At 36.5% G+C, this 23601-nt stretch overlaps 1 protein-coding gene across 1 annotated transcript in view; it reads right to left on the reverse strand.

Moving 5' to 3' along the window:
* Positions 1-15704: 15704 nt before the first annotated feature.
* The window catches only part of LOC148956662 (nonsense-mediated mRNA decay factor SMG8), a 107070-nt gene continuing 99173 nt past the window's right edge, over positions 15705-23601 (reverse strand). The window contains exon 14 of the mRNA XM_089091652.1: positions 15705-16933. Coding sequence (XP_088947778.1) covers positions 16798-16933 — 136 coding nt within the window. The 3' untranslated portion in view covers positions 15705-16797. The remainder of the gene's footprint in view (positions 16934-23601) is intronic.

The following is a 23601-nucleotide window of genomic DNA, read 5'->3' on the forward strand; positions in this document are numbered from 1 at the left end:
TTTAACATAGTGCGATCAAATCATGTCTGTCATTATCAAGATTATCAAAATTTTGCCAAGTATTACCAAACTCTTGTATGATGTTATAAAGATCATGTCGGATGTTATGAAATCCTTCGTACTGCATTATCAAAATCTCAACTGGTTTAATGAGAATCCTTTACGACAATATCAAAAACCATACATGATACGATCAAATTCAGGCAAGTTATTAACAAAATCTTGCATGGCATTATCATTAATCTTGCAAGTTATAAACAAAACATTTTCAGCTATAGTCAAAACGAGTCTGCTATTACCAAAATCTAATATACTGCTATCAAAATCATATTACCCATTAACGAAGCTTAATATAGTTCTATCAAACTCATGTTTGCTATTATAAATATTATCAAAATATTTTCAAATATTATCAAAACCTTACATGATATTTTTAGAGTCTTGCATGATATTACCAAATCCTGTTAAATATTACAAAATCTTGTCTTGCATTACCAAAGTCTCGTGAGATATTACGAGAATACTTTCTAGCATTACCTAAATCTTGCAAGTTGTAATCAAATCAGAAATGGTTTTAGCAAAATCGTGTCTGGTAATATCAAAATATTATCAAATATTACCAGAATCTTGTGCGATATTATCAAAATCTTGTCTGATTTTTTTCAAAAAATGTGCCCTACATTATCAAAATACCTCCGGATATTACGAGAATACTCTATTACATTGTCAAAACCTTACGTAATATTATAAAAAAAATGCAACTTATTAACCAAATCTAGCATGGTATTATCAAAATCTTACCAGGCATTGAAAAAATATTTTCTGGTACTATCAAAACGTGTGTAATATTGTCAAAATCTAAGATGGTATCATCAGAGGCATGTCTGCTGTTACCAAAATTTAACATAGTACTATAAAATCGTTTCTGCCATTAACAAGACTATCAAAATCTTACCAAATATTACCAAAGTGTTGTGTTCTCTCAATATCCTTTTTTGACATTATCAAATATCTTGCACCACATTATCAAAATTCCGATGGTATAATGAGCATTCTCAATGCTATTATAAAAACCTTAAATGGTATTATTAAAATCTTGCAAGTTATTTACAAAATCTTGCATGGTAATATCAAAGTCTTTACATTAACAAAAAATTTTCAGCTACAATCAAAACGTGCGTGGTAATAACAAACTCCAATACGGTGCTATCAAAATCCTTGCCACTATTAGTAAAGTACATTCCTTGATTCAAGCTTCGTTCTAGGATGTAACACCAAATATTTCCTTAAAACAAGCCAAGTTTTATCTGTCTCTGTTATGTCTTTTTTTGTCTGTCTGTCTGTGTGTCTTTTTTGCCTGCATGGCTGTTTGTGTCTGACTCCGTTCCTGTTTTTCTTTTTTGCCTGCATGGTTACGTGTCTGTTTGTGTGTTACTGCGGTCCTGTACAGTTGTCGTCAAAATTCCTTGAGACATGATGTTTGATCAAACTCAATTTATCTTATGATAATAACTTGAGCCAATTCCCACTCCTTTATATCAAACATCTTGGCATTCAAAGTGAGGTTTTCATGAATGTTCTTATCTCCGGAAGCTGAGATAACGCTACGTCTGTCATGGGAATGGTGGGATTACTTGCCGGTCGGAGTATAGGCTCATCTGGTAACACCTGGCAAGCGATGTTTCCTGGAAATGGTCTTATTACCGGAAGGTGAGATAGCGCAATATGTGTCATCGGAATAGAGGGGTAGGTGTGTGACAGGAATGGTGGGATGTGAGTGTGACAGGATTATTAGAAGGGATACTACTGGCAGAAAACAGCACTTTGTTGTGACAGGGTCTCTTTCATGATATAAAAAGGCCTTAGAAATACTATTTTTCATTCACATGAACCCTGACATGAAGAACTACAATATTCGATTCAGTAAGATCATCTCTGGAATAAAAGAGGAGACACCAGTTATACTATCCATGCTAAAATGCGAATTACCCTCGCTTTCCAAGACGGTGGACTGTAAACCTCCATCAAAGGGTTATAGGCCATGACAATTCCAATCACTTTCGACCTATTAAATAATAAAAAACAATTTTTTTTAACTTAAAGTAAGGAGCGAAATTAAAACTTAAAACGAACAGAAATTATTTCGTATATGAAAGGGGCTGTCCCCTCCTAAATGCCTCGCTCTTTACGCAAAAACTTTTTTTATTGTTTAAAAAAATAAAGTTGTGAGACAGAGTCAAACTTTAGCGCAAAGAGCAGGGCGTTGAGGAGGGGACAGCCCCTTTCGTATGCGGAATAATTTCTGTTCGTTTTAAATTTTAATGCCGTTCCTTACTTTCAGTTAAGAAAACTTGTTTTTTTTAATTTAATTTATGAACGTTTTTAAAATAATGCAGGTTTTGATTTTGACTCACCGTACATGAATAACTAAAAGAAAATTTGCATAATAATTTTACTATTTTTTGGTTAAATGGCTTTCTCGATAGTTTCCAGGAACAGTTGAATACTATACTTGAGAGTTTAAAATTTGACAATGTGGAAGATGGTTGGAAAAATTTTAGAAAAATAATTTGTGATGTTGCTGACGGTGTTGTAGGAAAGAAAGTTTATCTGTCTGAGTGATAAATCATATGAAAACAAAAGGAATATAAAGAAAGTGGAGAAAGCATTAAAATATGAACTAAGGATGTGTGAAGTGGAGGCCATGGATAAAATGGCCGAGGATCTGGAAGATTTGTTTTGTGACGATGAATTAACGACAGTACTAAAAGGATTAAAAAATAATAAGGCTCCAGGTGCTGATATGGTAGTAAATGAGTTTCTTAAATAGGGTGGCTCTGAGGTTAGAAATAAGTTACTGATGATTATGAATATGATTTTCGAAAAAGTGGAAGTCCCAATTAATTTTAGGAAAACGTGAATTAAGCCACTTTATAAGAAAGGTAATAAAAGTGAGTGTAGCAATTATTGAGGCATTAGTCTGGTCTCTTTAAGTAGCAAATTACTTAGTAGTATGATACTTTTTAGACTGAGGGAAGCCGTAGACAAAGTTTTAAGAAAAGAACAGTGGGGTTTTAGAAAAGGTAGAGGATATGTCGACCAAATTTTTACTCTCAGGCTAATAATTGAGAAGTGCCTGAGCTGTCAAACACCTTTGGTACTTAGTTTTATAGATTTTGAGCAAGCGTTCGATTCTGTTGACAGGAGAGCATTAACAAAAGTTTTATCCTTGTATGGTATACCAGACAAACACATTAAAGTGATTAGTGCTATGTACGAGAATAACACTGCTGCGGTTAAGGTAGTAAATGAGGTTAGCAGCTGGTTTTGTATTAAATCAGGAGTAAAGCAGGGTTGTGTTCTATCCCCCTTTATATGGTTTATTTTGATGGACTTTGTATTAAGGAGCACAGGAAAGGCAATGGGAAACCCCGGAATCAATTGGGGAGGAACAAGTCTCCTAGACTTAGATTATGCTGATGATTTAAGCATCCTAGAGGAAAGTGTGAGCAAAATGAATGAACTTTTAGAGGTTTTGCGAGTTCAGGGTGCTAGAATAGGCTAGTTTTGAAAATCAATGTTAAGAAGACTCAGTCACTAAGGCTAGGAATAGGTGAAGATGAAAAGGTGACGCTGGGTAATGAAAAGATTGATCAAGTGGGCAGCTTCACTTACCTTGGTAGTATTATTAGTAAAGATGGTGGGAGCAGTGAAGATGTTAAAAGTAGAATAGCCAAGGCTTGGGTGTTTTTTCACAATAAAAAAAAGTTTGGAAGAATAGGAAGATAAGTCTGCAAACCAAGATTAGAATATTAGAAGCTACAATGATGACAGTAGTCAAATATGGCAGTGAAGCATGGGCGCTTCAAAAAGCGGATAAAGATTTGCTAGATGTTTTCCAGAGAAGTTGCTTAAGGATTGTTCAGGGTACCCGGCTGACTGACCGTATTTCAAACAATAGGCTTTACGAAAAATGTGGTTCAATACCGCTCTCTAGGGCTATAATGAAAGAGAGGTTGAGATGGCTAGGACACGTTGTGCGGATGAAGAATATATTAGAATATCAAGTATTTTAATCATTATTTTCTGTCTCCCTTCAGATGGCAGCAAATAGAAAAAGTACATACAAAGACGAATTCCTTAATTATGGTTTTACACAAATGGAAGACAATGGTTCAATGAGACCACAGCGTGTTTCATTGAAAAAAAAAGTCATCTTTCAAAAAAAGTCAGTTGAAGAAACATTTAGATAATTTGCTTCCGAACTGCGAGAACACATTGCAAATTTAGAAATATCTATTAAAAGACAAAGGTTGAATAGCAACTTGTTTGGTACATTTGATCAGCGTTCAGCATCAAGGGCTAGCTTTGAAGTAGCCTGGTTGATTGCTCCAAATAAGAAACCATACACTATTGGTGAAGATTTGGTTAAACCAGCTGCTGTAAAAATGGCAGAGATTATGTGTGGTCAAAAAGAACCGAAGAAACTGAATTCAGTGTCCTTGTCAGCGAGAATTGTCAAAGCCCGAATTTCTATATTAGCAGAAAATGTGAAGGAACAGGTTATTTTTGCATTAAAACAGACTAAATATTTTGCTATTCAGCTTGATGAGACAACTGATTTTAGTAGCAATTCTCAGCTAGTGGTATATGTTCACTACAGAGGTGAAGATGATTTGAAGAGGAAATGCCGTTTTGTTCTTCTCTCGAGTTGAGATATCGTGGAATTGATGTCTATAATATAGTAAATGAATATAGTCCGGGGGCCACTAAAGCGTATCTCGTTTATTTCTGAGTTGACGTGATCAGAAAAACACAGTCAGTCTGACAATAGTTTCCGACTATATCGACCACGCTGAATCCGAATATGGGTTATGGAAAAGCTGGAGATCACGGCTTGACCTTGTAGAAGCAAAAAAAAACACCCTTTTTAGGCCTATAAAACGTGTACAGACTGTTTTTTTTTCTTAGGTTGTTCCACTCCGATTTAGTTGCGCGACATCTCATTTTGGTCCTAATATGGTCTTCTCATAGAACATGTTAAATTTGTTCCGATATCTTGTATAGCGCAAGAGCCATAGGCTAATACTTATTAATTTCCCCCCAAAATCTCAAAATTCAAAGGTTCATTTTCAACTAAACCACGTATCTCGGACCTTTCTATAATTTTTGTGTTTTTCATTCTTCTCCAGAACTTAACTTTCATATTTAGCTTCACTTGCCGTAAAGTTCAAAGCTTAAACTGTTCGGTGAAGCCGTCTAGAATTTTTTGAAAAAGTATAGGCCAAAAAATGTATGCGAAAATACATTTTTCAAAATAACGATGTGACACGTCTTTGATGCTAGAACTTAACGCCAAATCAGGATATGAACTTTACTTTTCAACTAAATATCAATTCAGTTGTTATAGGCTAATTGTTTAATTACTTCATCTCGATACCAAATTTTGCAGGTACGCATTTTGTAGGAAGCAGAAGACGAAAATGATAAAAATAGCTTTCGTGAAAGAAACAATTTGTGAACGCTGTTGCTGATTAAACTTGAGGTTGGTAGTGTGATTGAGAAGCCAAGAATAGGAACTGAACGACGCCTAATGCCTGCCTTATGTAACGGCTTTGCTTTACGTTATGTAACGGCTTACTGCGGGGCCGTGCTTTACTGCGCAAAGATTTAACTCGAGAACACTCTAGTGGTGAGGAGTGAGATGGCGTGACCTACATATGTCGCTAAGTTGTTTAAGTTGAAAAACATACTAACAGGTTTATAAAATAGCAAATCAAAATATATACTTTTTACTCAGAAAAATTTCATCTTACCCTCAAAAATTTCATTTTTACCCCATTTGAGGTAATTTACCCCAGTTCCACGACCGCTTATCCCCCCAAAGGCAGGGTTGTAACTTATGCCCAAGGAGCATACAAGGTTTCTATGGAAGAGGTGGTCATATAAACTTCGGAGGGGACTCAAATAATTAGAAATTGAAAGTTCTAGTTCCCTTTTTTTATAGGCAACGCTAAAGCGTTGCCTATAGTATAGGCTATAAGGATTCAATGTTTTATTTATTATTATAATGTTTATTTATTTATTTATAATGTTTTATTTATTTATTATTTACTTTTTTCCCAGGGGTACTGTATATGGAAGGGGTGATCGTATAAACTTCGGAGGGGGCTCATTTGACTGGAAATTGGAAGTTCTAGTGCCGTTTTTCGGAGTCATAAGTGATCAGAGGGCAACTAGCCCCCCCCCCCTCCCACGCATTTCTTCCCCAAAATGTATCTGAAAAAACTTTGAGATAGCTATTTTGTTAAAAATAGTTCAGAGACCAGATAAAAAAAACTCCGAGGTCGGCACAACCTCGCTGCTCCTCACTTTCAGTTGAAAAACTTGTTTTTTTTTTTATTTAATTACTTACAGATAGTATTTGTTAATGGGAAACATAGGCTTTTTAAAGACAAGTAAAGAGCCTCACTGAACAAAAATGTGCAGAAATAAGGTCGAATAATCTTCAAATTAAAAACTATGGAGCATAATAGAAAAAAATTAAAAAGATATAAAATATTTTTTATATGAAAAAGACTATCAATAAAAAATGAACGGAAATTAATATAAAAAACGTTTTCCACAAAACAAGTTTCTCAAAGAATAATAAACAGCCTCATCAAGCCAAAAATGAGTAGAAATAAATTCAAATAATTTTCCAAGCGTAAAACTACCACACATCACCATAAATAAATAAATGAAGTCGAAAACGAATAGAAATTACAATAAATAACCAATTCAAACTCAAAATAGCAATAATTAGCATGATTAAGCCTGAAAACCCCTACACCTCCTCAAAACCAGAATATAATTTGTACTTTACTGAAAACAAAATACATTTTGAATGTTTTCACTTTTTTGACTTTAACAAATAAAGAAGTATTAGGACTACAAGGAATAGATATCAGAATATGTATATCAAACTTACAATACACGTTTTTTTTTTTTTTTTTTTTTTTTTAAGTAAAGTGCAAATTATTTTCTGGTCTGAAGAAGACATGGGTGTCAGCCATACTCCTTTTAAATTTTGCTCGTTTTGAGTTTGACTAGGCTATCATTGTATTCTGTTAGTTTTGGGTTTCATTTATTTGTTAATGGTGATTTGTGGTAGTTTTACACTTGAAAAATAAAAAAAACGAACTCGTGGAATTTGACAACGCTTTCGTCCGTTAAAACTTAAACAATTTAGAATTTGCTGGTTTCCAAAGCCAACTATCCTTTCAAAGGATAGCCAAACCTTCTTAAAGTTTTTGATGCCATGTGTTTTAGCTTAATTTTGATGATTGTTCGCCTGTATTTTTTTTCTTCTTCATTTTTTTTTTTTTTTTAATTTGGCACCCGCAACTGCCAAAAATTGCAAAAGTTCATATGGAAGTCTTTTCGACACAAATGGATTTGTGCTTTTTTTCTACGTTTTTAAGATACTTCTGGTGTGTAAATTCCCCTTTTCCTGTTCCTTAGCACCTTTCAACGAAACTAAAAAAAAACTCAAATAAAGGTTACAAATCTAGAAACCTTATTTTCCACAGAGGGGGAGGGTATTTTCCGCGAGGGTGTTTTCCAAGGAGGTGGTATTTTCCGCGGGGGTTACTTTCCGTGAGGGGGAGAGTACTAGTCGTGGAAAGGGGCATTTTCCGGGGGGATTTTCCGGGTTGAGGTATTTTCCGGGGGTTAAACAACACCCCCCCCCCATTCACTATATACATTTATGTTATTTTACTGTGTCCATGGCCATATATTTGGCTTTGAAAATACACTTATTTATCTATCTATCTAACATGCAGAATAATTGTACCAAACACATTTTGCATGCAGGCCCGCTTTACTTAACCCCCCCCCCTAATGTACAAATCTATAGCCCAAATTTATTTCTAAAGTAACAAAGAAACTAACAAAAAAACAGTGTGTTCTCGAATTTTACACAGCGTAAACTTGAGTGAGTGGCGCATAATACACAAGTACCAAACTTCCTCCCCCCTACGGAAATTAAAGAAAACAAAACTCAAATAAAATTTTCAAATTTGGAAAGGCTTATTTTCCACTCGGGGTATTCTCCGGAGGGGGAGGGGGATATTTTCCATGGGGGGGGGGTATTTTCCGCGGGGGAAATTTTCTGCAGGGGTATTTTCCGGGGGGGGATATTTTTCGCGGGGGTACTTTCAGCGGGGGGGGACGCCTAGAACCAGAAGGGCATATATGGTTCTCATGGAAAGGGTGCCCGTACAAACTTCAGAGGGGGCTCACTTCACAGGAAATTGACATATCTAGTTCAATTTTTAATAGTCAAAAGATGTTGGAGGACAACTATCCCCCCACAACCTTTTCCCCAAACCCATCCGATAAAACTTTAAGTTAGCCATTTTGCAACAATTAGCTGAAAAATCAGATAACAAAAGCTCTGGGGTTGACACAACCTCCCAGAGCCTGGGGACAGGCGTTGTAAGTTATACCCGGGGGGCATACATAGTTCTTATGGATTCTTATGGTTCTTATGGGTGTTCACATAGACTTCAGAGGGGGCTCATTTCAAAGAGAAATTTCAATTTCTAGTTCATGTTTTAGAGTCAAAAGAGATCGGAGAGCCACTAGCCCGCCCACGCCCTTTTGCCCCAAACCCATCCAATAAAAATTTTGAAACAGTCAATTTTTTTAAATAGTTCAAAGATCAGACAACAAAACTCTAAGGTCGACAAAATCCCCCATAGCCCGGGGAAGGCGTTGCAAGTTATGCCCTGAGGGTATAACTTACAGGAATAACTTACGGAAGGGGTGCTCATATAAACTTCAGAGAGGGCTCATTTCATAGGAAATTGAAAGTTTAAGTTCACATTTTAAGATTCAAAACAGATCGGAGGGCAACTAGGCCCCCCTCACACCTTTTTTCCCCAAACTCACCCGAAATTTTTTTTTAGATAGCCATTTGTTAACATTAGTTGAAACATCAGATAATAAAACTCCGGGGTTAACACAACCCCCTAGAGCCTGTGGGTAGGCGTTGTAAGTTACGCCCTGGGGGCATATTTGGTTCTTATGAAAGGGGTGGACGTATGAGCTTCAGAGGGCAACTAGCCCATCCCCTAGTGTCCTGTTTTCCCCAAATGCATCCGATCGAATTTTATATATAGCCATTTTGTTCAAAATAGACCTTAGATAACATAATCAAAACTCCTGGGAAAACATAGCTCCTCAGAACCCCGGAACAAATGCTATAAGTTCTGTAAGTTATAAAATTACCCCCCCCCCCACAAATAAAAAATGTTTTCTCTACTTTTGCTACTTTTATACTAGTTTTGATACTTCGATGAAAGTTTGATGTTGAAAAAAAAAAAATGATTTTGAAATATGGAATTTTAAAAGAAATTGAAAACTTTTTGAAAAAAAAAATCCCAAAAAGAAGTTTTTCAAAGAAAAGTAAAGAGCGATATTAAACATATGATTAACAAATACAAATACCTGTTAAAATTCAAAGTCAAAACGACCAGAAATTACTATTAAAGAGATCCAAAAGGAACAGAAATTAAATAGTCATAGCAAAAAACATGCAACAAGTACTAATATAAATGAATAAATAAATCTTAAATCGAGTAAAGCTTAAATCGAATATGCAAATCAAGCTTAAAACAAAAAAATATTTTTCTATTAAAGCATAAATGAAACCCAAAACGAGCAGAAATTAAATAAATAATCATAGCAACCAAACATACAATGGATACTCATATAAATGAATATATAAATCTTAAGTCGAGTAAAGCTTTAGTCAAATATGCAAATCAAGCTTAAAACAAAACCAAAAATTGCTACTGAAGTATAAATGAAACCCAAAACGAACAGGAATTAAATAAACAATCATAGCAAACAAACACAGAATAGGTACTAATATAAATAAATAAATCTTAAAACGAGTAAAACTTAAGTTGAATATACAAATCAAGCTTGAAAAAACGAACAATAATCACTACAAACAAGAGTTTGGGCATTGCCTCCTCTCACTGTAAAAGTCTAAAACCAACTGTGTCATTGGCGCTTTACTGAAAACGAATTATATTACAAATACTTTCTTTTGTACTTAATATTGAAAATAAATATACAAATTACAGTAAAATTTTAAACTGATGAGCTTTCAGCAATTAACATCATTATACATCAAATATTCAGTTTAATTTTATTAGTTATTTCCATGGCTGTTCAAGACAAATATAGTTTAACTGCAAACAAGACCTTGTCTGCTGACCACGTGCCTCTGGATATGGGGTCATCCCCTAACTAAACACTCCGATCAGGGTGGCTGCAACCTCATGTGGCGGGTGGAGCCCACCCCGGGAATCTCAGTATCTAGGTTAAACCTAGGTCTAATCAGATTCCAGGCCTAGGGTCGGCTGGGATACCGACCCTCCACCCGAAAATCAAGTGCTACGCAAAGTGACTACATAGCCTCGGATCCGGACCCCCTTTTAAGATCTCGACCATCGCGCGTCAACGGACATGCTGACGACGTCAGAAAGACTGACAGACTAAAACTTCTAGACCAAAGGGGGCTTCGAATAGCCACCTGGAATGTTTTGACCCTGAATGCACCTGCATCAAAGAACCTACTTTCTCCAGAACTTCGTAAGAATAAAGTGGCGATTGTAGGTCTCACAGAAACCCGTCTTACTGGAAGTGGAGAAGAGCGAATAGGCGATAATCACTCGTTAGTCTGGTCTGGAGGGAGCATGAGAAGAAATGGTGTTGGCCTCGCGCTAAACGGCCTTGCAAGTTTTGCCAACTCGGTAGTCCAAAACCCAAAGCAGATGCTCCTCCAGACGAGCTTTTCAGCCCCTCAGAAATTGGAAATGCAGTAAAAAGGCTCAAGAACAATAAAGCTGCCGGTATCTGTGGCCTGAGTTCGGAGCTGCTAAAATATGCAGGTCCTGTTATACTCCTGTTTCTCCACACCTTGTTGTCTACAATCTGGCAAACCGAGATAATCCCCGAAGATTGGCGGAAGGGTGTCATTATCCCTTTATGGAAGAGGAAAGGCTCTAGAAGCGACTGCTCGAACTACAGTGGAATGACCCTACTGTCTGTCCCGGGAAAACTTTTCTCAATGGTCCTGCTAGATCGATATCGAAATATCATTCGTAAAATCCGGCGACCGGAGCAAGCTGGTTTCACGTCGGACCGTTCAACCATCGAGCCGATTTTTACGATCCGACAAATCATAGAAAAAGCCACGGAGTTCCGACAAAAAGCTTTTTTTTACCTTCGTCGACTTCCGTGCTGCGTTCGACTCAGTGGACCGAGAAGCTCTTTGGCGGATTCTAGAATCGACAGGCCTCCCTGAGAAATACTGCAGACTCTTCAAAGCTCTACACCATGGGACGAAGAGCTGTGTTCAAGTGAACGGCCGGCGCAGCCCGTTCTTCCAAATCACGACAGGAGTGCGCCAAGGATGTGCAGTGGCCCCAGAGCTCTTCAATGTCATCATAGACTTCGTTATGACAAGGACTACTTCACGTCTCAGCTTTGGACTCAAGTTTGGAGATCGTGTCATTACAGATGCTGATTTTGCCGATGACTTGGCCATTCTAGCGGACTCCATGGAGCCGTTGCTGGAAGCGCTTCGAATCCTAGAAGAGGCTGTAAAAGTAGGACTGCAGATAAACTGGACTAAAATTAAAATTATGGCGTTAGACATATCCTTCCCTTATAACAATCACTCAGTTAGCCGTGAAAGTACCACAAGCATCGAAGCTTTCCAACGGTTCACTACCTGGGCTCCATAATTTCTTCAGATGGCTCGCTTCTTTCTGAACTACAAGCGAGAATATCCAAAGCGTCTTCTGACATGGGCAGACTGAACTGTCACCTCTGGCAAAAACCAAACATCAGTCGCACAATGAAGCTGCGGATTTTCAACGCCCTCGTCGGCTCTGTGATGCTCTATGGAGCTGAGACGTGGCAAGCTTCAGCTGCAACCCTCAAGGCAATTGATGTCTTTCAGTCGAAGAGCCTGAGCAGGATTGAAGGTCTACGATGGTTCGACTTCCTCAGCAATGAGAAGCTGCTGCAGCACACCAAGCAGTCTCGGTTTTCGACCTAAGCAGCCGAGCGAACACTACGATGGTTCGGACACCTGCTTCGAATGCCTCCACACATACCTGCGAAAACGATCCATGACTTCGACCCTGTCAAAGCCGGTTGGAAGCGACCTCTCGGCCGACCGAAGAAACGATGGTCTGACAGCCTGTCCGAGTTCCTGACGATGGCAAATATCCGGTTGAGCAATGTGCAAACGCTTGCCATGGACCGAAGTGGATGGAGGAGGCAGACATCACTCTCTACGCCGAGCAGCGCCCGGCAGGAGACATAAGTCAAAAGTAAGTCAAGCAAACAAGAGTTTTGATACTGCCCCTTTCCTTAACTGTAAAACCTAAAGCCTACTGCGTCTCTGGCGCTTCACTGAAAACGAATTATATTACAGACATTTTCTTTTCCAGTTATTACAGCATTGAAAATAAAAATAAAATTACAGTGAGATAAGATCTTGAACTTATGATCTTCCAAAAATTAATATCATTATATATCAAATATTCAGTTTGATTCTATTTGTACTTTCCAAGACTGTTGAAGACGCATATAGTTTTCAGTAAAGCGCCAATTACGCAGTTGGTTTTAAACTTTTACTGTGAGAGAAGGAGGCGATACTCAAACTCTTTTTTGTAGTGATTTTTGTTCGTTTAAAGCTTGATTCGTATATTCAAATTAAGTTTTACTCGTTTTAAGATTTTTTTTTTCATTTATAATAGTACCTATTACGTGTTTATTTGAGTAATATCTGCTCGTTTCAAGTTTTAATGTTGCTGCTTATTTTCAGCTGAATAAACCTGTTTTCTTTCTATTTAATAACTTACAACTACGCCCTTTACTTCCGTAAGAATAAAATTGAATAATTTAACTTCCCCACAAGATATGTGCAATTTTGTCACGTAAATAAATAAATGATTTTTTTTATCATTAGGTAGATGTTTTAAAACCACGTTTTTAGTTTTTACTTGCTAAGGGGGTTGAGAGTATACAAGAGAGGAGGGGGGGGGGGTAAACTTTGAATTTAGGGGTTTCAATCATTTCTTGTTTTGCTTCCTGTCCTTTTGTCTCCCAAAATGGCACTAAAAAGAGCGGTTTCGGTGCCAGATGACACTTAACGAAGTAGTTATAAAGACGAACTTATAAGAAATAGTAGCTTTTCATTAAGCCATTAATCGTCTTTCTGTCATCTTGCTCTAGTCCGCTACCCCCCCCCCCCCCCCAAAAAAAAAGATATCTTTACTGTGAGAGAAGGAGGCGATACTCAAACTCTTTTTTGTAGTGATTTTTGTTCGTTTCAAGCTTGATTCGTATATTCAAATTAAGTTTTACTCGTTTTAAGATTTTTTTTTCATTTATAATAGTACCTATTGTGTGTTTATTTGAGTAATATCTGCTCGTTTCAAGTTTTAATGTTGCTGTTTATTTTCAGCTGAATGAACCTGTTTTCTTTCTGTTTAATAACTTACAACTACGCCCTTTACTTCCGTAAGAATAAAATTGAATAATTTAACTTCCCCACAAGATATGTGCAATTTTGTCACGTAAATAAATAGTGTGAGGGGGTATGTATGTTGTTACGGATCTTTGAGAATTAGCTCATACAAAATCAGTTATTTCCATGAAAACGAAAATAAATAAATACTTTTTTTATCATTAGGTAGCTGTTTTAAAACCACATTTTTAGTTTTTACTTGCTAAGGGGGTTGAGGGTGTACAAGAGAGAGAGAGGGGGGGGGGTAAACTTTGAATTTAGGGCTTTCAATCGCTTCTTGTTTTGCTTCCTATCCTTTTGTCTCCCAAAATGGCACTAAAAAGAGCGGTTTCGGTGCCAGATGACACTTAACGAAGTAGTTATAAAGACGAACTTATAAGAAATAGTAGCTTTTCATTAAGCCATTAAACGTCTTTCTGTCACTTTTCTCTAGTCCGCTACCCCCCCCCCCCCGAAAAAAAACATATTTTACGAATGATATGCTACTAACAGTATTTATTTTAATGTTCTTGACTTACAGTTCACTACCACGATTTCTTCGAGTCGAGGGTTCTAGACGATGACAAATCGGTTAGCAATCTTTGAATTTGCACTACCGACAATCTGACCCTCTGGGTAAAAACTAATCTTTTGTGGCACAAACAGGCAAAAAATGCCACTTTGCACGCACGAAATCTTTTGGTACTTAAAAAGGTCACCATCAGCTGATGGTTCATAAACAATCCTGGCTTTTTAACTGCAGCATTCATGTCCGACGATTTATGAATAAACATTGAAGTCACTATTGCATGCATTAATCTCATACTGTAGAGCTTGATCTGCTTACTGCGAAGCCATTTTTCAACATGGGAGGACACTCTTCTGTTCAGATCCTCTGTTCATGGTTTTAGACCATGAATAATCGAATGGATTTCTTACAATTCGCATTTCCTGGCATATTGACCTTCTTCCATCAATTTCATAAAGTTATGTTTTGTGGCACAAATGCCGGAATTCCTCGGCACAATCTCTTGCTGAAAAGGGCACTAGATATTTTCCATTCAAACGAATCAGCTACCAATATACCATAAGCTACCACTAGTTCGGTTAGATTGCTCCTGGGAAAAGAAGAAGAAAAAAAAGGGAGACATACAAATGCTACCCGTGCAGAAAAGTTATTTTTCTTGTTGTTCAAGGTGGGGGAGGCTGTAGTTCTCTTGTATCTTTTTTGACAACGGTGATTTCATTGGTGCATTTTTCATTTTGATCTGATGCAAGTATCATGGGGTCTCAGACTCTCTTTTGAAATTTTCATAAATTTGGTTCCGCAATAAGCTTTTCCTATTAAGATTAACCGAAATAATGGTTATAATTCTTGAATCTACTTCAAACAGCATTTTTTTCTCACTAGACAGTTTTTTGTTTTTTTTATAAAACGCGTTCCATGGGTCATGGTCCACTCTTCCCTAGATTGCTGATTGCACTTATTGCTTATTGAATTTTTCAATCAGAAGTGCTGATTGGGGTTTACCAAAAATAATTTTTGTTCGGAGGGGGGGGGGGGAATAATCAACAGAACAAACTAGAAAGCGTTTACCTCTCGTAGACTTTGTCTAAAGGTCTCGAACAAATGCTTTTTACCTGCATTCATAAAACCCATTTACTGGTTAGAGATTTTTTTTTTGTTCTTTAGGAGAGATAGTTTTACCTGCATTTTTAAGACCAGTTTACGAGTTGAAGAAATCTTTTAGTGTCGAAGTGCATCAAAATGAGTCGGATGCTTCAAATGTATCCATTGCAACAATCAGACAACCTGGGCCGTGAAAGTTAGGAAAAATCATAAAGCCTAAATTTAAGTTTACTGAAAACTAACACCCTTTTCACAACTTGACTTTAACCTTTTTATAACCATTTTCCATCATTAAGGGTAGTATGGGGCTTCTTCTTCCGTGACTAGGAGACCAAAATTATACAAAAAGTATCGTATTTGCAATACACAGAAAAATGTTGCATTCTACGCAAATACAATCACAAAAAAAGGTTGGTTCCTTTAATTTTTTTTTTTTTTATTTAGGCTATTAATTATAGGTCATTTATCACATCAACATAGAATAAAAATACTACAAATTTGCACAGGCTCAGTTTTAGATGATAATTCGTTTTTATTTTTAGTTACGATTAATTGATTTAAATAACACAGGACTAAAAAACAAGGCTTAAAAAAGGGAGGATTAAAAGAAGCTGCAACTGCATTTAAAGCTCCATATGCGATAAACTGCATTTGCTCAAAACTTGTCTTGAAATTAGCGACTCAACTTTAGATGACCGATCCTTGGGGGATTGCAATTATATCCTGAAAGACAAAACTATCATCGCTAATTTTTTAATAAATCTCAAAAATTACCCAGAGCCAGGAAATGGTGATATTTTACAGAATTCAAAAGATTTTGGGAAAACAAATTGGCAAAAAAGCACGGATCCATACTCTTAAAATGTTTAACCACCTGTAGAGAAGTTAATTTGCTCCAAGAAAAAGACGTCGTCACATTAATTATATGTGAGCTGGCAAGTATATGAGAGGGAGGAGCTTTGGATCCATAGCCACTCCCCCATATGGCTTCTGTTTGTAGTTTTTTTTTAAGTTGTAATTTCCGTAATGTACAATTCCCCCCTGCAACAAGACCCGGATAAGCGCCTTTTCGCAAGGAAACGAGAAGTTTTGCATACCAAGAAATTTGAATGAAGTAACTGTACACTGTACCCATCTTTGGAAAGATTCATTTTTTATTTGACACAGCCTTTCTTTCTATTTATGATGCTTTCTTGTTCACTGTATCTTTTCTACCCAGCTTCTGTGTCTTCCTGTACAACGCTGTACGTACGAATGTAGGGTTAATTGGATATTACTTTGGTCAAGAAACCTGGTGTAACAACTTTTCTTTACGAATTGACACCTCTAACAAAGGTCCTTTATCAATGTCATATAATTCTATTATTATTTTGACCCATTTTTTTCTCTTCACATATGTTAATAGAAGCATTTAAATCGTCCTTTCATACAATTGTCTTCATCGGTTTAATTTAAACTGTCAGACACCTCATCGAAATGAAGCATTATTGACCACTGAATATAAAAGAAACCAAAGGAGCAAAAAAGATGTTTTTTAAGAACAAGGTTGAAATACACAATATAGGACAAGGCTGTAGAAAACAAATTATTTGCTTGCAATGGTTTCTTTGACTGGAGTTTCCACAACGCTGAAAGCTCCTTTGAGGAAATAGCCCTGGACGGCTGATGTGCTTAGATCCTTTGGCGGCAATATGGGTCCATCTAAGGTCTGATATATGTACCTAAATACAACAAGTTAAGGAAAAGCAAGAGGCAGAAATGGAAGAAAAAAGCTAGGATAAGATATAGATTAATTCTCAAAGGTACTTGATGCTTTGAACTTCTCTATATTAAGTATATATTCATTTCACCATCAATTCTACTTATAAGTGATTACTTTGCAAAGTGAGATTTTACACACAGAGGTCCTGTTTGTCTGTTGAGGTGCGAACTATTATGCCTTTCTGCGTTTCAGAGCAGGCACTCTTGTTATCATCAGTTATTCAAAAGACTATGACCATATACTTAGTGTTTTGGGCGAAGCGCAAATTTTACTGCGCCATGTCTCGGGAGTCGGGAAGTTGAACAGCGATTTACAGCTACCATATAATTGACAAAAAAAAACAATATATAATCGACAAAAACAAACAAAAAAACACAGCCGGGATTTATTTGTTAGCCAAGCACACACTCGAGAATTTGGATCTACAGAGCCGCGTTTTCAGGCTCAGCGGGTTCGAACACGGGTTGTTCTCGTCTAGTTTCAAGTTTCTAGTTTTTCGTCTAGTTTTTGCGGGTTCGTAGTTTCAACCCCGTATTTGATACACTAGATGCACTGATGCACAACGCTTGATGCACTAGACAAGAACAACCCGTGTTCGAACCTGCTGCTCCGTGAACAACCCGTCTTTAAACACGGGTTGTTCGCGTCTAGTGCATCAAGCGTTGTGCAGCAGTGCATCTAGTGCATCAAGCACGGGGTTGAAGCTTCGAACCCGCTGAAACTAGAAAAACTAGACGAAAAACTTGAAACTAGACTAGAACAACCCGTGTTTGAACCCACTGAGCCTGAAAACGCGGCTCAGGTACGGGGTTAAAACAGCTGAGACGCTTGGGAGATAGATAGGATATATATAATTTGGGCAATATGTTTGTACATTTGAGGGGATTGTGGGTTAAGTATAGCGGGGTTGCATAGAAAATGTAACCTAACTTAACCAAAATACCAACTAAATATTTAACTAAAATATAGCTACAATGTAGTTTTCCACTGAGTCGAAGCTAATTGTCTCCGAATACAGACAGCTATAAACCGGTCATTGTCTGATTTTACAAATACAAATTTTCGAGTGCCTACTGGCTAACAGATAAGTACCGAAATATCTTTCCGCTCCTGAAAATTTATGTAATAATAAACAAATAGATTCTACATGGAAAAAAGCAAAAGCCTAACATAACTCGAGTTCAAAGGAATCTTACGATTCTCAGCGAACGGCTGGGGAGTCTGACACCACCAAAAAATTATTTGGTAGATTTTTGCCCATAAAATATTTAAGATGCAGTACTAAACTTTTTAATCATATACTTATGTAGAAACACGGGAAGAGGGGGGTCTAAAGGCTAGGACTCCTCGAGATCCAATTATTTTACGATTTTCGCCCATTCTCACGTTTACTCTCATATTATTTACCTGCTCCATGTTCTTTTAAAGAATCAGCCCCCCCCCCCGGGGCGGATCCAGGATTTTTTAGGGATGGGGGGCAAAATAGGTTGATCCGATAAAAATTTTCTAGGGGGGGGGGCAAAATAGGTTGATCCGACAAACTTGAATTAGGAGCAAGTTTAATTAACGCAAACTTGGGTTAATTAAATAAATTACACTACTTTAGACTACGCTAGGTGGGGGGGGGGGCTCCCCTGATCCACCACTGCCCCCCCCCCCCGCCAGAATGTTTATGCATATAAAATCTGCTAGTTACCCCACAAGACTGGATTGGTATCATTAAATTTATGACGACTTTTGACCGCAACGCGAATTAGGTTATGCAAAGAACCTGTTGACGAAATGCTTTATCTTGTCAATGATAAGTAAATCATTTTACAGAGATAGGTTTAAGTTAACATGAGAAAAAAGGATTTGATTTCTTAACAATGAGGTGAACTAAATTTTTTTTACCAAAATACTTTCTTCTCCTCAAGAAGATTCTTGCCTCTTAACCCCCTCCCCCACCCAACTCTTAAAAAAGGGTTCTAAGAATCAAGCTTCCATTTACTTTAGTAAATATTGAACTGCGTACTCAATTTCAAAATCTACTCTTAAAGCGACATTTTCAGTTTACATTCCATCCAAATTTAAACATCCTGAATAAACAATTGTAGTAGTCCAGTAGGTTATCCACTAAAAATAAAAGTATTACCCAATTTATTGAGAATCAATATGTGCCATCAAATCAGAAGATTAGGAGCATGTTAGATAGGTCGTGGTACATCATTACAGCATTTACAGCCGGATAGAAAGGGTAAGCGACCTACAGGTATTCGGATGAATAAGGTATGCGGCGGCGGTCGGTTACTCCGGAACAAACCCGATGAGCCAATGGACTTGAAACATTAAATGACGGAAGGGCTTTTTAGTTCATATGTAATTGATTAATACATAAAAAGCTGGAAAAGTGTTGCATCACCTGGTATAAATATGGCAATTTGTGGTTGAGTTATGGAAAGTGGTAATAGCAAACAAGACGCCTCATTAATGTTTTGTGGATTTCTTTTTATATACATATAAAAACACAAAGAATGAATTATGTGCTTAAGTACAGGTTCAGAGTTCACACCACCCATATTCGCTACAAATCAACCACATAGTTTTAACAATAGTAAAACGATTATTCAGAGCGGGCATTCACCAGGAAACTGAAAGTAAAACAAATTTACTCTGTCTTTTAATGAAACTTCAGATATCCGACAGGCTGAGGGTGGGCCTATTACAGAGGGGGGGGGGGATAATACAGACAAATTTCATGAGAAAATATAAGAGATTGCTCGAAACACATAAAATATTGAGGCTTCAGACCGAGGATGGGCAAGGTCTTCCTTGTGAGTCTTAAAGGCAAATTTGACCATAAAAGTAAAAGTATTGTATCCCTGTTGATTCCTAGAGAAGAAGAACACGATGTTGGAGATACTATCGTAAGTTTTTATATACTGAGGATGAGAGCTATTCAGATACTAAATACATTAGCACAATATAACAAGCAAGGAGAGAAAGTGATGAGCTCCATGCTCATTCTTATGAGCATGGAGCTCATCAGAATGGCTTCTAAATCTTTCTCTTTTTTGCCGTAAAGTTTGAAGATTAGATACAAAATGTCGTCAATACGCTTTCACCCTGAAGAAAACGTTTAGTACAGTGATAAAATGACTAAGAACGCAGTATTTTCCAATTGCCTACTACCGAATGCTGGCTCAATTTAATAGTTTTTCTTAGTCAGGATATTCGTTCAGTAAAAGAAAATCGCTAAAACCAAAAATAACTATAGTTCTTTGCTATGTTTTTGTCCATATTGGGTATTTTTTGGTATTTTGCCTGCAAAAGCTGGTACATCATCAATAAGGATATAAAAGTAATTTTAAAAGAGTGGGTTTCTGATGCCATAACCAGGGTCGTATCCAGGATTTTTGTTCAGGGGGGGTTTTACTAATTTTTGACATTTGGGGGGGGGGGGGTTTACTAATTTTTGACTCATTTTTCCACTAATTTTACTGATTTTTACCTAGGTTTTACTAATTTTCGACTTATTTTCGAGTCTGTCAAAAATTTCGGGGGTGGGGGGGGGGGTTCAAACCGGGTAACCCCCCTCCCCTGGATACGGCCTTGGCCCTGACTAATTTTTTTTTTGCCTCAACTCTTTTTAAACATTTTTTAAAACAACACACGTCTTTCTTTTGCCTCAACTTTTTTTGGGACCATTTCAATTGATATAAAACAAAATAATCAGGTCAGGGTTTGCTAAGCAAATTCGATTTTTAACTTCTTGATTTTTTTTTCGCATCTGCATTGTCTTAGAATCAGTATTACTTTCAAGCTCAGCTAATAGTCTGCTCCCCATTGGTTGCAATGCTTGGGAAAGGGGTTATTACGATTTTATTTTGCTTATTATCATAAGCAAAATATCTTCTTCTTTTTTCTCAAATTTATGGCTGTTGCAAATCGCTGCAAAGTCAGTTGCCTGAATAGTATCTAAAAATAGCCAACATAAGCCTTTTCTTCTTGTGGGGTCTGCGTTGTTTATTATTCCTGGGTTAATCCCACTTATTTAATGATTTATTTCGCTCAAAATAGAGGAGTATAAAGAAAGTTAACAAGTTACAAAAACACTCCAACAAATCATATATAGCGCCGAAAAAACACAGCACAACAGGCCTAAACAAACTAGTGAATAGACTGCATCGATTGAAAGTTGCAAAACATTGGAAGATCTCAGGCGTTTGTTTCGCATTCTGGAACAAGTGACAAGGTTATGGGCAAAGATAATATTTTCCGATTTATGGTAAAAATTATCTTAGGTATTTCATATGGTTCATCAATTTTAAATTTCGCGATTATTTCAAAGTTACTAAAAAATTGAACATCAAAGTAGGAATTTAGGTTAGGAATCGAGTACTCTGTCAGAGACTGTCCTTTATTAACTTTTGATTCTAGTGTCCACTTAGTTCACCTGGTTAGTGATCACGGCAGAAAACTAGAGAAGTCCATTATTTCTCATGAAATAATTAACCTTGAATTAAGAACTAGTTGTCAAAGTTTTCAGCCAATTTGGGCTCCACAAAGTAAAAACGGAGCAGTATTACCAAGCACTATTATTTGAAACCCTTCTGCTTAAAATGAGTAGCCGGGTTCACAAGCTGGGTTCATACTTTTTGCTGCAATGAGGTCCACACTGTTGCCACGTACGTTTAGTTATACTCTTTACAGGATTTACAGGTCATTTGAAAAAATTCTGGTCAAGATCAGTAGACGAGTTCATAATACTTTTTGCTGTAGCAAGCTCTGCGCTGTTGCCACGTACGTTTAGCTATTCTCTTTCCAGGATTTCCAAGAAATTTACAAAGTATATTTTTCATATTCGCCAAAGTGTCTTTAGGTTGTAAAAATCAACAGAAGTTTTGATTAGTTCAATTTTCAGGATACTATTTACAAATACATAGTAGATAATATTAGTAATGATAATAATCCTAATAAAAAAAGAGAAAGAGAAGGGTTACAATTATAGGAGAGATCCTAACTTCAATTACGCAAGTTTTTGAAAATGCGTAAGAGGAATCTGCGGTCTCAACGCAGGTGAAATTTCCACCTTCGAAATTTCAGCATCAATAATGTTTATTTTCACAAATAGAAAAATAAACCAAAATAATTACGTAAGGATTAGATCAAGGTAACATATTAGGTTTATAGCCGAATATTGCAAAGGCTTGAGGTCGAGGAGCTTGCTGACCTAATAAGTTCATAAACATCTAGTTCAATGCAAATGTTATCAATTTGAACTTTGAATCAGTATCAGGCTTACTACTTATGAATAAAAGTATAGAATAGGACTCGAAACTGACACAAAAACTCTAGATCGGTTCTCAACTACAGCTAAATTTGAAAATTAAAAAGATTTGAGTTTGACAATTGTAACCGATTTGCGCTTGAACTTTCAAAAAAAAACAAAATTCAGCCGAAAATTCACTCCGTTTGAAACACACTCAGTGAATCTCTAGGATTTTTTTTTTACATAAACGGAAAAAAAAGTATCAGATTTATGTAGAAAAGTACAGGAATACTTGCAGAAAAAGAAACGTATTACGGGAAAAATGTTGGCTAACACAAACATTATTATTATTATTAAACACGAGAAATTTATATTATTTGGCATAAGAAATTTGTTTTGTTACTTATAATTTTGTCATTTATGTTTTTTTCATCATATTCTATTCTGTAAACATTTTTTTTATTTACAATTATCGTTAATATGCTCAATATCATTTGATTCCCCATCTAACTGATAAAACAGTCCTTTGGGATTCTTTCGTGTATAAATGAATTTATTATTTTCAGTATATATCATAACAAAATAAAATACCGACAATACTTTTCAAAAAAGAGTAAAGGTAGCCGCAGAATCACAAAAGACAAAATTTTTCGACACTCTTCCATCAATCTCCCAGCACATAATGCAGCAAAATTAGAGCTCAGCCCGAAACGCAAAATATAAAATTAGGATTTATTTTATTTTTTATGTACGAGTCCGTTTTGCCAGGTAATTTCTTTGGGCTAAATAAGAGCAGATCAGGATAAGAACAACTGCGTCGATAAGTTTAACCAAATACTCATCCCACAATTAAAAAACAACGGAGTCCCGTATAAGGCCCGAAACCGTTCTCCCCAATTATAAAAAAAATAATGGAAAAGGTTTTCATTGACAAATTCTTCAACAAAACCTTTAGTCCACCGTTCTGAAAGAACTGAGATTCACCTCCTTCTCCCATTAGTAGTCTAACACCATTAGAGCCGAACTTGGAAAAAGATATTATATAGACATAGGTATTTTTTACTTTCATACAAGATACTTTCTTTGAAATAAATGGAGTAGCCATTTATATGCTTGTATCATGCACTTTCGAAAACCATTTATGCTACGTTTGCTTCAACAATAAAAAAAAACATCCTGTAAAATTTTTCGCAAAATTGAAACTTCAAACTGAAATTTAACTTATTTCACTGTTCTAAAACATCATATCTTCCCATATAACCCGACATAATTATTTCTGAATTTTGAAAAATGAAACAAATCATTTTGAAATCAAAATTTTTCTGCTTTCATTCAAGATGCCTTTGTTGGTATAAACTTCGCTCCTCCTCCATCCC

Source organism: Artemia sp. Qi Xiang Cuo, chromosome 1 (assembly GCF_049724085.1).
Source record: "Artemia sp. Qi Xiang Cuo chromosome 1, ASM4972408v1, whole genome shotgun sequence".
Classification (NCBI taxonomy): domain Eukaryota; kingdom Metazoa; phylum Arthropoda; class Branchiopoda; order Anostraca; family Artemiidae; genus Artemia; species Artemia sp. Qi Xiang Cuo.